Below are 15,117 nucleotides of genomic sequence, written 5' to 3'. Positions count from 1 at the left end.
CGTTTTGGGGGGTCTTTATTTAAGATTTGTTGTAAGTCCCATGGGATGAGGCAGCGTTTGTAGCCCGGGCTGATGCATAGCAAACGGTATACGACTGATGGAGGGAAACGGAATGATGGGTGAGAGGTCGATTGATGCGTGTATGTTGTTTTACGCCGTACACTGCAATATTCCAGGTACATGCCGGCGGTCTGTTAATAATCGAACCTGGACCAGACAATCCAGTGATGGATATTTTTTGTGAGCAGTGATTCACCCCCTCGGGATACAAAGACTCACAAAAAATATAGTGAGTGAGTGAGTGAGTTTGGTTTTACGCCGCTTCTTGCAATATTCCAGCAATATCACGGCGGGGGACACCAGAAATGGGCTTCACACATTGTAACCATGTCGGGAATAGAACCCGGGTCTTCGGCGTGACGAGCGGACGCTTTAACCACTAGGCTACCCGACCACCCCTTCAAATAAGCAAGTCACCGAGTCTGACCACCCGATCCATTTGGTCGCCCTTAGAACCAGCGTAGGTTGCTGGGGACCTATTCTAGCCCCGAATCCACGGGAGCAGATGAACCGATAAATTAACGAGATTGAATTTAATGTTTGCAAAACATAATTTGTATTCTACACAATGGGTGTATCAATCAGCATGAAATAGTTCAAAACATTAAAACATATTTCAGGCCTTTGTAAGTGCATAAGTGAGTGAGGAAAGGTTCAAAGTTTTTGACAGTATTGCAGCTATATCTCGGCGGGGTATACCAAGACGTATTACTCAGTCGAGGCAGTCGAGGCAGTCGAGGCAGTCGCTGGTCAGTATTTCAGCTATATGACGACATGTCGGCGAGAAGTGATGCCGTCGTTGATGTTACAGCTCTCAATATCACGGCGGGAGACACCAGAAATGGGCTTCACCATTTGCAAACATAGTACATTTCAGGTGCACCCCCCCCCCCCCCCCCCCACACACACACACACACACACACACCGTGATATTGCTGGAATATTGCTAAAAGCGGCGTAAAACCATACACACTCACTCTCTCACTACAGTGTGGCGAGCGAACGTTTAACCACTAGACTACTCCAAGTGTTCCCTGTCGACATTGGATAAAAATTGCAGTAAGCGGCATAAAACTACACTCAAACGTTCAATACCATACATGGATATTAGGCCTTTGAACCCAAAACAAACGCCGTACACACCTTCTAATCTTGTACCACTGGTCGATATTGATTACACATTGATAACGCCTGATTGTACTCTACCGTTACTTTCCCAATAGTAACCAAGACCGATTATCGTATTTTTATTTTTCTTATCATCTACTGTTACATAAAGACCGTTTCAAGTTCAAGAACATTTCTCAGACAACAGTATTGAACTGACTGTCAGAATGCGAATCTTAAATACGCGACATTCATGACAAGAACGGTTCTTTTATTATGAAATTCTATTACGATCCTTTAATTAACAACAAAGCTCTATCCGTAACATAACACATCCCTGTTAAAAGCAGAGTCCACTGCACGAATACAATCATACCAGACTGAAACATCGATCCTTTAATTAACAACAAAGCTCTATCCGTAACCACAAGACATCCCTGTTAAAAGCAGAGTCCATTGCACGAATACAATCATACCAGACTGAAACATCGATCCTTTAATTAACAACAAAGCTCTATCCGTAACTACAAGACATCCCTGTTAAAAGCAGAGTCCACTGCACGAATACAACCATACCAGACTGAAACATCGATCCTTTAATTAACAACAAAGCTCTATTCGTAACTACAAGACATCCCTGTTAAAAGCAGAGTCCACTGCACGAATACAACCATACCAGACTGAAACATCGATCCTTTAATTAACAACAAAGCTCTATTCGTAACTACAAGACATCCCTGTTAAAAGCAGAGTCCACTGCACGAATACAATCATACCAGACTGAAACATCGAACTCCTAAAGAAATGCATACAGATTATCCCCAATAGTATAATCCTATAAAAGCCCTTCCGACTGGTACGATCTTCTCTATCGACCAGGCTCTTCTCGCTAGCCCTACTCCCAACCCAGACCAAGACGTCCACGGTTATGTTCGAATCATGTACCAGTTTAAGAGCATCCCATGTTATTGGTGTTTGCTGAGCGCTCAGTGGGGCTCTCTCCTGGCAAAGTCATGCTCTTTATTCTTCAATACCGAATACTTCACCTCGCTGCCAAAGAGCTTAGACACATTTTATGGATAGTTTAGCGGTGAATTATGTAGAATGTACACACAAGATCCTGGTACCATCGATTATATGTCGATTTAACCGTAGTTTGTGACAAGGGAAACGACGATAGTGACAGTAACGTATATGTAGCTACTATGGTGCTTGACAACTTTTTATGGATTTTTTAAACCGTAAATTGGGTCAAATGTACAGACGAAATCTCGAATGTGTGTCACGTTATCCGTTATTTAGCATGCGTTAACAAAACGACGGGGGTAGTCTAGCGGTTAAGCGTTCGCTCGTCACGCCGAAGACCCGGGTTTGATTCCCCACATGGGAACAATGTGTGAAGCCCATTTATGGTGCCCCCCGCCGTGATATTGCTGTAATAATGTTAAAAGTGGCGTAATGCCATTTTCACAAATTCTAGAGGGAATATCAATTTAAATCGTATTAAAACATCATATCGGGTCATTGGAGTTGGAGTTAAAGAAGGTTTATTATGCGTCGCAGGTATTAAAATTACATCTTGATGTTGACATGAAGCGTTATGAATTAGTCCCGTAACACATACGATCATAGCTCTTAGACGATCTTTACTTCCGTGTTTAAAGTGGACAGTCGTTGTTCAAAGAGTTCTTTGTGGATCGAAGACCGTGAGGTCATATGCTTATTACTCTTTGGTTATATGTACACGAGGGAATATATCGAGTTATCAGTATTTCGAGACAAGCGGAGTGCTGCTATTACATGCAGAGGATAATGCTATAAGGATTCTCCCGGGATAATGTGTGTTTGTTTATTCATTGTTTATACGTCATAAACATCATCTTTTATCGAGGTGATGGAGCTGATTCATCAATTCACCATTAGGCAATACAGCGAATAACGTAATTTAAAAGAAATATTAAATTTTCAATATGTCATGAATATAAACCATATAGACAGCTTGTTGTATTATCAGATTGGTTATTTCATTAACATGTGCCAAAATGATTAAACAAAGCAAATTTAACATTTCTATATATTAATATTCATTACGTGACGATCTAATCAAAAGTACAATAACAAACGAACTATTACGCCATACTGTTAGGCAACACCGCTTCACGCCTTACACGGGTATTACGATGTGTGAATGGCGATTCGCTGATAATAATCAGTCATTAGGGGTTTTATACATACTCGTTTATCATGTTCACAGTTATTAGTAATAACCTTCTACTGTTATATAACATTGGTGATGTGTAAGCAATGTGTTAGGTTTGTCGTTGGCCATGAACTTGCCTGAGACGCATACCATCGTTAATATATAATCATCTCTACACACGTGATAAAAAGGGGTCATCAAAAGGAAGCATGTACGTGCATGAAAATATTAATTGTCATTATTTAAGTTTTTATTCATGTCTTACTCGCCTGTATTGGTAACTGACCACGCGATTAAAAGCAGTTAATTCGGTAATGAGTAAATGTGACTTAGATTATATTGTTAATTAGTTCAATAGTTACAAATTAAATCTTATAAATTCTTGGTTCGGACTTTTGTTACGTCCACATTTTTTTTAAGATAACTGTTAGTAATTATGAATTGTTACAAATTGTCATTACATTTAATAATCTTTGTTCTGACTTTTGCATGTTAAGTACCTCATTTATTACATGAAAAATGTGAGTTTTTATTCAACAGTTATAAGTTGTCATTAAATATTTCGCTTACCTTGGTACCCAATCGGATTTCTTTCGGCGTGCTGATCCTGTGAATCACATCAAGAAGATATTCTTGGAAGATTCCCACGCGAGTATAAAAACAGTCACTCTCCCAACAGCCCTCAATGTTGTCAAAATCTACTCCTATTTTTTTCAAGAAGGGAATACTTTTTTGATCAAACGCAATTTGATGCTGCCTGTTAAGTAAAACTTTCCTAAACATCTCTTCATATAAAATAATCTTCCCAACTCGTCCACTTCTCGCAGCAACGAGAACTGCCGTCAGCCCAATCGGCCCAGCTCCAACAACCACAACAGTGACTCGGGCCTGGCGTCTTCGTATGTTATCAAACAACGTCTTCGTGCACACAAATCCTGTCACCATCACCACCGTCAACAGCAGCTGCTGCATCGCTGTCGACGACGGTAACGTACCATAATCAGGGGAATCACACATTTTGTCGGCTGAAGGGACTGTACCAGTTTCGTCCGAACCATTCATCAGTCTATATTCCTTGAACTCACCGAGTTCGTGTTTTTCCACAAAATAGTTGAAATCCTCTTGACTTAAAAACGTCTTTAGCCTTCTCCGCAGTGTTTATACGTTCCTTAAGCAAAGATTTGTTTGAGACGTGGATAGGATTTGGGGGAGGTTTTTCCGTCCTGGTACGGCGTGTACGATCGAGGTGGCATTGACATATCCGACACAAATTGAGTCGGGATGGAGGTTACCATCGGACACAGTCCTGGCACATTGTCCCTGATTGCAAACATATAGTGGATTACTACAATTGAATCCACTTGATCTATGCCACAACATTAATCGACAGAACAATCCATTTCTCCTCCCTTGAGACAGTTACCGGTTTGTGTTATTGCTTTCTAATCGCTCCAAGAGGACAAACTCGGACCCTTGGGATTTCTCAGCAAATTCGTATAGCCAGTCGCTGTAACGAAAATCAAAACATATAATATATACCACGGTCAAAATGGTTATTGATAAAGAAGACTGATCTAATAACCTGCTTTCGAAAGCTCGTTACGCGAAGCAACGATCAGTGTCATCGAACTGCTACCGTTCAATTAATCTACGTTGACAGGCAATATATTTCAGGCTCATTATAACCAACTCTCAGTAACTCTTCATCTGACCACAATGACATTACCTTTCAAACGAATTGTCACACGCTCACATTTCAACAGAGAATCCCCTTTCACCTTTTTCCACTCCAGAACAAACGTAACCCAGTCTCATAACGGTATCCGAATTCTCAATACCAGGTGTTCCCAAGGTGAATGCACGCTCTGTGATATTGCCGACCGATAAAAGTCATAGAACCAATCGCTCTGCGCTTGGTTATTGAAGACCATTACGTCCACGGTGTGGTCATGGTATTGTCCGGTTGGCTTGGACAGCGAGGCCGGCAATTATTCGACCACACCAGGTGAAGTGCTAGCAACTATGAAGCGTGATGTTCTCCTAGTCTGTGTGTTAAAAGCAAACGGGCCAGAAACACAGTCAGTGTATTGATCTGTCCGGCTGGGCGGGGAGAAAGGTTGTTTGGTTCCAAGGCGTGTTGTGGATTCAAGCTTAGAGGGAAACATTCAGGCCCGTCTACCTCACGTAACGGTGCCCCCTATGTTTGTTTAGTTCGAGAGTCACACATAGTGCACCACGTGCAAAGGGAAACAGTGCAGCTTGCTCAGAATTACATTATACGGAAGTAGGGCGATGCGAGGGAGCGTATAGTGTGGTAGATCGTCAGTGCTTTAGAAACGTGTTTCGACGCTACTGAGTCACGGGTTTAAACATTACGTAGAGTCTCAATTCACTGACGATGCAATAACATGGACTAGGGTTCTGTCGACGGCCGTTATGTTGAGGAACTAGTAACGAGTTGTCAGTAAAACCTGTTTTATACGTCCCCTGTGTCCCGTCATATAGATCGGGTCGTGTTGCAGGCATTAAGCCAAGTTAGGTTTGAAAATGAAACATTGACTCGTGTCACATGTGTTATGAGTCTGAAATTACTATAGTAATTAACATAATCATATCATGGTTAATGGATACGTTTTGCTTCTTGAACTTGAGCACAGGTCAAACGGATACTGATATCTATACACACGCTTCTAAATATGACGCCAGGCTATCATCATCATCATCATCATCATCATTCTTGTTCATCATCATAATCATAATCATAATAATTTGCAGATTAAAATAAAGAAATGCAGCAAAAAGGGCGCGGGTGATCCTGGCACAGTCAGGTGCAATCAACTCAGAGCCCTTGCCCCTTCTACCCAGACAAAAATAACAACAACAATAATAATAATAACAACAACAACAACAACAACAATAATAATAATAATAATAATAATAATAATTATTATTATTATTATTATTATTATTATTATTATTATTATTATTATTATTATTACTATTGTTGTTGTTGTTGTTATTATTATTATTATTATAATTTGCAGATTAAAATAAAGAAATGCATCAAACAGGGTGCGGGTGATCCTGGCACAGTCAGGTGCCATCAACTCAGACAGAGAATGGGACTTCTCCCAGAAAGCACTGCCTTATCAAACCCACCCAGAGCTTATCAGAATGTGAAGACTCCCCAACACTGCAGCCTTGCATTACCCTGATTGTCAGAAGGGGTGTATACCTGGTTGCCCTCCCAATGACAGTCAACAGATTGGGAGGTACCAAACCTAAAACACGACACAAATAGTGTATATATAGCTTGAATACTGCAAAAGGCGGCGTAAAACACAACTCACTCATATTTACTCAGGAACAGCAGAACAGGGGGAATTAACATGTCTGAACGACGAATGAATGAAACTCCTGCTTTTACATATACTCATATGTACATTCAAACATACTAGTATCTGTTTTTTAAGCTGTTTTATCATGATAACGGTATATTGTAACGGTTTACCTTATGTGCGTGTGCGCCACATGTAATCCGACCCCGATTCTATCTTCGACAGCACGTTGCTGAAACACGATGCTTGCATCCGTCCCGATAACACGTGTCTTTTAGGGGGAACACGGAACAGCGTGTGACCAGGAAGTGTTTTGATGCGCGCTGAATGTGGAAGGGGGTGGAGAAAGTAACAGCTGGACACGGATCTATCACTTGAGTGACATATGTCCATTACAAAGCAGATTCAGCTGTGGAAAGTGCACGCAGTTGTATGTAAGTTGATCAGGACACAGGCTGATTCAATATTTAGACAGTGAACTCACGACGCGGAAACAGTGGTGGTTTTCGGATATCCTGTTCAAATTGCATAAAATTTACTTTTTTTTAAGGGACGTAGGGTTGAGTGGCTACAAAGGATTCATCCCGGAGTTTGCAAAAGACAGGAATGCACATTTAATATCCAAGTCACGAATTGACTTGGCCGAGGGCGCATGCAGCAACATCCCCCCCCCCCCCCCCCCCCCCCCCACCCCCTCACCTTCTAGTAAGCGATAGTGGTCGTGATCTGAGCGCTATTGCACAAATCAAGCTAAACGTTACGACTGTAGTAAGTCGTGATAATATAATATATATATATATATATGGAACCCTTGAAAAATGCTTAATATCAGGTGAGGCAATCTAGACTTGTTGCCTGGGGGATAGACTTTTCTATGTTTATATGGGAGTTACGACGGCCTTAGCGCTAAGATCGCTTGGAGGAATAGGCGCAGGAAAACCCTCTTTGCGAGTATTGTGAGTGAGTGAGTGACGTGGGATTGATGATTTCAGTTATTTCAAGGAGTGTCAGCAGGATAGTGTGCGCGTGTGTGTGTGTGTGTGGGGGGGGGGGGGGGGGGGGGGGGTGCAGGTCTTAGACGTGTACATCTTTGGTTGGACCAAGTAATATCGTCTTTGGAGTGAGCAAAGATTGTTTTACGCCGCATTCATCAACCTTCTAGCTATATCACAGCGGTTTGTAAGCCAGCGAATCTCAAGCCTGTGAGTGAAAACATGTAAAACGATCCACACTATTGAAACACGATATCGCCTCTAACGACAACCAATAGAGTTTACAAGGAGCGTCAGCAAATGTAAGATTCCATATTCTGTGTTATAGAATTACATCCAAGTACGTGTAGCTGAAAACACAAGACTGCATTTTTCCAATTTTCAAAGCGTTCTCTTGAAATTTTACATGACAGTTGTGAAACTGAACATTGTCTGTGCAATTCCATATTCAGAGTTATGTCCCTTAGTCTGGCCAGGGACCCTATGATCGTGTGTTCGAATCCAAGATTCTTTCCGATTATGATCCTTGGTCTGTTAACACTACCTACACATATGATCCCGACTTTCATTCGTGTTGAAAGTCAACACGACCTTCTTCACAACAGGCTCTCTTCAACATTAGGGATAAGGCGCCGCACTTCTTTCTGGCAGGCCAGAAACCTATGATTGTGGGTTCGAATCCCGGTTCGCCCCAATTATGTTTCTAGGTTTGTCAGCACCCATACCCGTGCTCGTGGGTTTCACAAAGTTGGCAAACGCCGAAAACCTGCGTCACTTCGGGCTATCCTCCCACATTAAGCTGACACGCCGTGATATAACTGGAATACTATTAAAAGCGGCGTTAAACCCAACTCACTCACTCATTCCTCCCTCATTACTGAAATCCGTCCGAAGTGTCTTCGACCCAAACACACCCACTAACAGCTACTGATTTCTATATGTTTTAACTCAGCGTCTGCGAGGTCCATGTCTATTAACCTTTCTTGTCACACATCGATTGGCTAGATGGACAGAAGCTATGAAGCTAGATGATAATTACAGGTTATAATAGAGCGACAATGTTGTGGCAAAGCACCAATAGGGTGCATCCGGCAAGGGCACGGGACATTGTCGGCCATTAGGATGATTGATCAGACGCGATATTTTCACAGCGGAGATTAAACGATTTTTCTACAAATTAGAAAGAATCTCTGGTCGCCGGCGGCATTTTATAGAAGCATCACCTTCATAGTTTTTGTTCCTTAGTCATGGCTGGTGACAGTTTTACTGAATTGATCAGGAAAAGTACGGTACGACTCTGTGTATAAGACGGACGTGTTGTTAAAAGGACTACTACACCCGTATACTAAAAAAAAAGAAGTACTCACGGAGATGAAAAAAACTGTTTTTTCGATCTCAGATTTTAAATAAATGCAGTTAATATACACAATATATAAATATTCAAACAACTCAATTAGTACTAATTGGGCCTTGGCACAAATACAGCGTATCAAAGGTTTTTATGTCTTTTTACACGTAAAAGTGTGTAAAAATATTAACAAAACAGACTATTGTGAAACTGAGCATAACCAGGTGTTAGTAGATCAAGGTGAATGTCATGACCTATGACACCTTGACGACAGGTGAAAACAGGTGCTTGAAACCAACGTGCATGTGATTTGTCAGTGGTTAGAGATGTGAGTGGCATTGTGGGATAGTGAATCATCGTCAAAATATCAGAACGTAAAAGTAACATATTCCCTTCTCAAACAACAACTTACATGTCATTATTATTATGTACATAAACATAACTGTTATTTTTATTGTTGTTTTGATATCTTTTTTCCAGGCTAATTTGCATAATGCCTACAGCCTGTTTCTGCCATGTCAATTTGGACTTAGTTTTATTTTTGAATGTTGAAAGTGCCTACAAATTACCTCCTGTAAAGTACATTTTGTATTGAGCACTGAGATAAAACTAACAAATCCAGACTAGTACTTTTCCAGTTGTTTGTTATTTCGTATTTACATCTACGTAATGCTTTGTGTCGATTATTAAATCCAGCAAAACAGGTTTTTTTCATATCCATGAGTACTTTTTTAGAAAACGATAAAACACAAAAATACGCCCGTTGTCTCGAATACGGATGTGTCGAATCCCTGGTTGTATCGAATACTATAATTATCACTATTTTAACCCGGATGTGTCGAACCGAATGTTTACTCAATTTATAGCCAAAAGAGTTCAAATAAGTTAAAACATACCCTGTTAAGCCGAACTCAGAAAGAGTATCAAGTATAACACGTCAGGGCGAAAAACAATAAAAACAGTATGAACGCGAATGTAATCACTTTGTTTGATAGCATTGTTAATTTTGAAACAGCACCTTGGGCACGCCAGAAACCTATGATTGTGGGTTCGAATCCCGGTTCGCCCCGATTATGTTTCTATGTTTGTCAGCACCATACCCGTGCTCGTGGGTTTCACGAAAGTGGTAAACGTCTGAGACCTGCATCACTTCGGGCTTTCCTCCCACATTAAGCTGACACGCCGTGATATAACTGAAATATTGTTAAAGGCGGCGTTAAACCCAACTCACTCAGTCGAAAGTACTGCAGCTTTTTGCGAACCGTTATTAATAGTGTATATTCATGGGGTATTCATGTTAAACTGTACATGTTGTCTCATGGCTAGCACTATTAAATCGGCCTCAGTCCGGACAAGTGCAAGCAGCCACACACACACACGCACATGCACGTCGGTATGTAAGTGTTATAATTTTGGACGCGACGTTAAACCCAATTTCACCTCACTTCACTTGACTGATGGGACATCGCAACCGATGTTTGTTTTGTTTTGTTTTGTTTGTTGTCTAACGCCGCAGTCAGCAATATTCCAGCTATATGACGGCGGTCTGTACCAGACAATCCAATGATTGACATCAGCATCGATCCATGCACTTGAGATACGATGACATGCATCAACCAAGTCAGCGAGCCTGACCACCCGATCCCATTAGTCGCCTCTTACGACAAGCATAGTCGCCTTTTACGACAAGCGTCTCACTAATGGAAACAAACCACGCCAACAACAACAGCTGATAATTATATGATAATGCCAAGCGTGCCCATATCATAATAACCATTATCAAACTCCACCATGTAAATACGATTTTTTTGTGATAAATAGTCCACCAGAAACTAGGTGACGAGTTCAATAATTTTATTTGGGTTTTAGTGTCAGATCGATAATATGGCGATAGGCAATAACGATTTCACTTTGTGTACTGATTTATGAGTTTGTACGGCGATTATGGGACATTTTATAACCTTTCAGATACTGCCAGTGGAATACATAATATTGAAATGCCGCTCAAATAAACCCAACACCTTTGTCAGAAACGTTTGGCGAGACATCGTTTGTAGGTCATAATGGAAGCTTTTGATTAAATAACTTTATCACTTGTATAGGTAGCGTCTTAACCAATGATTTCCTTTTCCTCCAGTTCAATTATTTGTTCAATTATTGTTCGGAATTCTTAATATTTAATAAATTTATAAATTTATATTCTCAAATATTTGGCATAATATAGATGCAAAGAGGTAATACAAATGAAGACTTGAGTCTATATCTATGTACCCACTGTAAAGGGAGGCAATTAGAGGATGAATTTCATGTTTTGTTTATATGTTCAAAATATTCTTCTGTCAGAAACCACTATTTGCCTTGGTTATCCAATGTCCATCATGATAATCACAGTTTATGTAATCTACTCAACTCCAAAAATATCAACATTGTAAAGGCTTTGGCCTTATACTTAAATCATGTATTTAATGTGAAATAAGACTACTTGCATTTATTTCCCTGACATCACGTGACGCAGCAATTATTGTAATTATAATTGTACTCTAGGCCACATGGCCCAAAATACTGAATAAAGAATCTTGAATCAAAGAGGTAGTAATAAGAATAGATAACTCGAATGCATCCATATTTTTTTTCAAAATGAAAGCGACAAAAACCATTATCATAATCACACGAGATCTCTTCCCAAAGCAGAGTCCATTTTTCGATTCCGAATGTGTCATAAACATGTGTCTATGAATCACTATCAAATATCACCAAAGGCGATACATGCCTTTTAGAACCGTGCAGTGACAACTGACTCTTGATATTAAACAACACCTTTGTCTGTCGGGCATTCATGACGTCACAAAATCCTCAACGTGACGTCACAGATTGTTAGCGACCAAAGCACTTACAATATGAATTGATCCTAATGGTGAAAATGACCCTAGATGGCTATATATCTATTCTAAGTGCAACGTTGCCGCGTCGCAATGATGAATTGTATTGATATCAGCGTCCACGTGTAAAAATAGCATATGCCCTTCTCTGAAGTAAAACCAAGGCTGTTCTGAAGTCCTACCATGCAAAGGTTTTCTATAATAACACTTCGTGGATAGAAGGCAGGTATTCCTAATTCAATGTAATCCTTGTGACCGATCCATATTCTGACGAATGACATCATTTATAGATATAAGCTCCATGATCTATTTCAATCCCTTCGTCCCCGCCCTATATATTATTACCTAAGCTGCGAGGCATACGAAAGTAGACACCGATGTTTGTCAATACTGAATCTAAGCTAACGGACAAAAGAAAGTAGACACCGATGTGGGATGGTGGCTTAAAATGAAACAAACAAAAAAGTGGTTATTCGATGCTGATGTGTTTGATACGGGTGCCATAGTTGCATGTTCACCTTAAGTTTGCTGTGTATTTGGCGACTGTTTTCAGCCTAGTAACGTTTCGATTTGTTTGTTTGTTTGTTTGTTTGTTTGTTTAACGCCGCGCTCAGCAATATTCCAAACATATGATGGAGGTATAAAATTAATCGGTCTGGACTAGACAATTCAGTGATTGACATCATGAGCATCGGGAAAAGTAACGTGTTGATAACGTTTGTAATTATTTGGTCAAATCCAATTTTCAAATTGACATTTTGTTTTGCTCGGGAGTGTAGTTGAATGATACCGTGACTATAATGCTTAACAGGCGCTTTAACCAGGTTAACAGGTGTACGAAGTATAATACATGTTGTGTAAACTTGAGCTTAATAAAGATGAACGGTTTGTTTAGCGTCTGTAGCCATTTGATTCCAGCTAAAAATATACTGATGGAAGGGTGATCATCATCCATAGCAAGTATATATTTTGTGGTTTTCAATAATGTTACATGAGGATTTGTTTGTTACTTAACGTCGCAATATTCCAGGTATATGACGGCGGTCTTAAAGAATCGAGCCTGGGCCAGACAAATCCAGTGAGTGAGTGAGTGAGTGAGTGAGTGAGTAAGTGAATGAGTGAGTGAGTGCCGCTTTTAGCAATATTCCAGCAATATTACGGCTTCAAATATTTCAAACAGACGTTTCATATATTAACAAAAAAAAAGAGAACAGATGAGCGTTGACATTGTTGAAAAATGAGTTGACTGAGGCGAAAATGAAAAAAAGAACTGTTTCTGTGTCGAGTAGGGTGTGGACATGCGCGCTGCTTCGCGGATAATACATTTTTTTGTTGTGACAAAAATGTTTCTTTCTCGAAAACTGAATATGAACTTTCAGTTCCACGGCATCGTAATTTCAGTATCTACGTACTCATAACATAACGAAAATGACCAGGTCGGATTATTACATATAAACCTAAGATTTATAAAAAAATGGATCCTCATTCTTTTTTGAGATTGATAAACACAAAACAATCCTACTACACACGCGCCTTACTTTAGACGAAATCTCCGGAGGCCAATTCTGAAGGTCATATTGCCACCGGAAGTCTTCTGCTGGGAGGTGAATGCGCCATTGTGCTGTGAGACAATGGACGTGCACAATTATCTGGGTACTTTCAGACACCCTTGGGGATACTCTTAAATTTTCCTGTTCTATTTCACAAATGGGAATATTTTCGTGGAGGCGAATCTGTCTGGGTCTTTGAGTCTCTGTCAAGAGCAATGTCAACACATCGCCTAACGACAGTTAACAATTCCCAAATGTCAATGTTTGGGACAACGGGAAAACGTCTTGGTGTAAGTCCGGACTTATGCCGATGTTTTAGTGCCAGCTAACTGAGATACTATGCCGCAGTTTAACATGAATAACCCACTCAGACACAGTATACTGACTCCATCCTTGTTTTATCCCCTAAATGCCGAGAGCCAGGCAGTGTAACAACAAGTACCATCTTTTAACATCTTTTGGTAAGACGCGGCCGAGGAACCAACCCCCTACCTTCGCTCTCCGGGCGGACGCTCTACCACAAGACTACGGAGGCGGTCCTAATACCATGGCGTATTGATATTTAGACATATTTTATTAAGCACAGTTCTTGAAATATACATGAAATGAACTAGGAATACCTATAAGCGCTATATTGCTGTCACAGGTTGTACGTTAACCAGCCAACGCATACATGCAACTCGTCGATATGAATATCAATTCGAATATTACAATCGTCACAACTCTGACATATACGTTTTATTTTATAAAAGTTCTCAACCAACCATTTCCTTGACATACCCGATCGGCAATCGTATTCAATAGCGTCTGCCGCCCCATTACAAGTTTCAGACGAACTCGGAAATCGACAAGCTATTAATTCAGTCAGTCAATGCGCGGACGTCGGAGAAGACACCTAAACGTGACGTCGACAAGCCCTGGCTCTTCTTTCACTGGTGAGATTGTTTCTCGTCTGAAAGGAATGTGCCCTACAGTTCAAGAGGAACCAGACATTGTACTGAGGCAATTAATGTCATACAAGTGTAGTAAATCAGAGTCGAGTTTAGATGAGGGAAGTTCACTAACGGTTCTCTCGATGGACTAAGTGTAGGGTTCGTGACCTTTATTAGCCAGGCGTGTTATGTACAACTCGTGGTCTGCTATCTGTGTGTTTGTTTATATGTAACCAACAACATGTAGTTTGGGACGGTTTTTGAAGCCTCTCTGTTAAAGTGTCAGCTATTCACGTTGAAGGGGTGGTTCTATTCCACACATATGAACCTTAAAGGCCTACGTCCCCTATAAATAGTGGACCTCTTCCAAAGGTGGCAGTGCCAACCTTGACTTCAGGCCGTTGAAATGGTACAGCACATGGACTGCTCTTTTGAAAATATTAATAGTTCTGAGGCCTATCTATGCTCAATTTTTAGTCCATTTATTCAAGGGATTTCAGAGAGTACATCGGCCTATAGATACAATGTTCAAATAACTGTCATGAATAGATATTTGAAAAAGAAATTTGAAAATTCTAAAGAAATTCAAAACTTCTAACGTCCATTCATGGTGCTCGCCACTACGCCCCAATATTGTTGGATTAGTGCTAAGAATAGCGAAAAATAACTCCTCTCCCAATGTGGTTTGGAGTGAGTGAGTGAGTGAGTGAA

At 40.4% G+C, this 15,117-nt stretch overlaps 1 protein-coding gene across 8 annotated transcripts in view; it reads right to left on the bottom strand.

Annotated features, from left to right (window-relative positions):
- The window catches only part of LOC124113141, a 139,309-nt gene that overhangs the window by 54,804 nt on the left and 69,388 nt on the right, over window positions 1-15,117 (bottom strand). For 5 of the 8 annotated variants that reach the window (XM_048397795.1, XM_048397796.1, XM_048397794.1 and 2 more), the window contains one exon: window positions 3,938-4,874. In XM_048397795.1, coding sequence (XP_048253752.1) covers window positions 3,938-4,429 — 492 coding nt within the window. In that variant the 5' untranslated portion in view covers window positions 4,430-4,874. Of the gene's footprint in view, window positions 1-3,937; window positions 4,875-5,093; window positions 5,611-6,878; window positions 7,007-15,117 lie in introns of those variants that run through there. The other 3 variants (XM_046473388.2, XM_046473387.2, XM_046473389.2) reach the window with 3 other exon arrangements.

The sequence above is a fragment of the Haliotis rufescens genome, unplaced genomic scaffold (assembly GCF_023055435.1).
Source record: "Haliotis rufescens isolate VD_foot unplaced genomic scaffold, xgHalRufe1.0.p SCAF_17, whole genome shotgun sequence".
NCBI lineage: Eukaryota > Metazoa > Mollusca > Gastropoda > Lepetellida > Haliotidae > Haliotis > Haliotis rufescens.
Note: the sequence above shows the minus strand (reverse complement) of the source record. Positions and strands in the feature narration are given on the sequence as shown.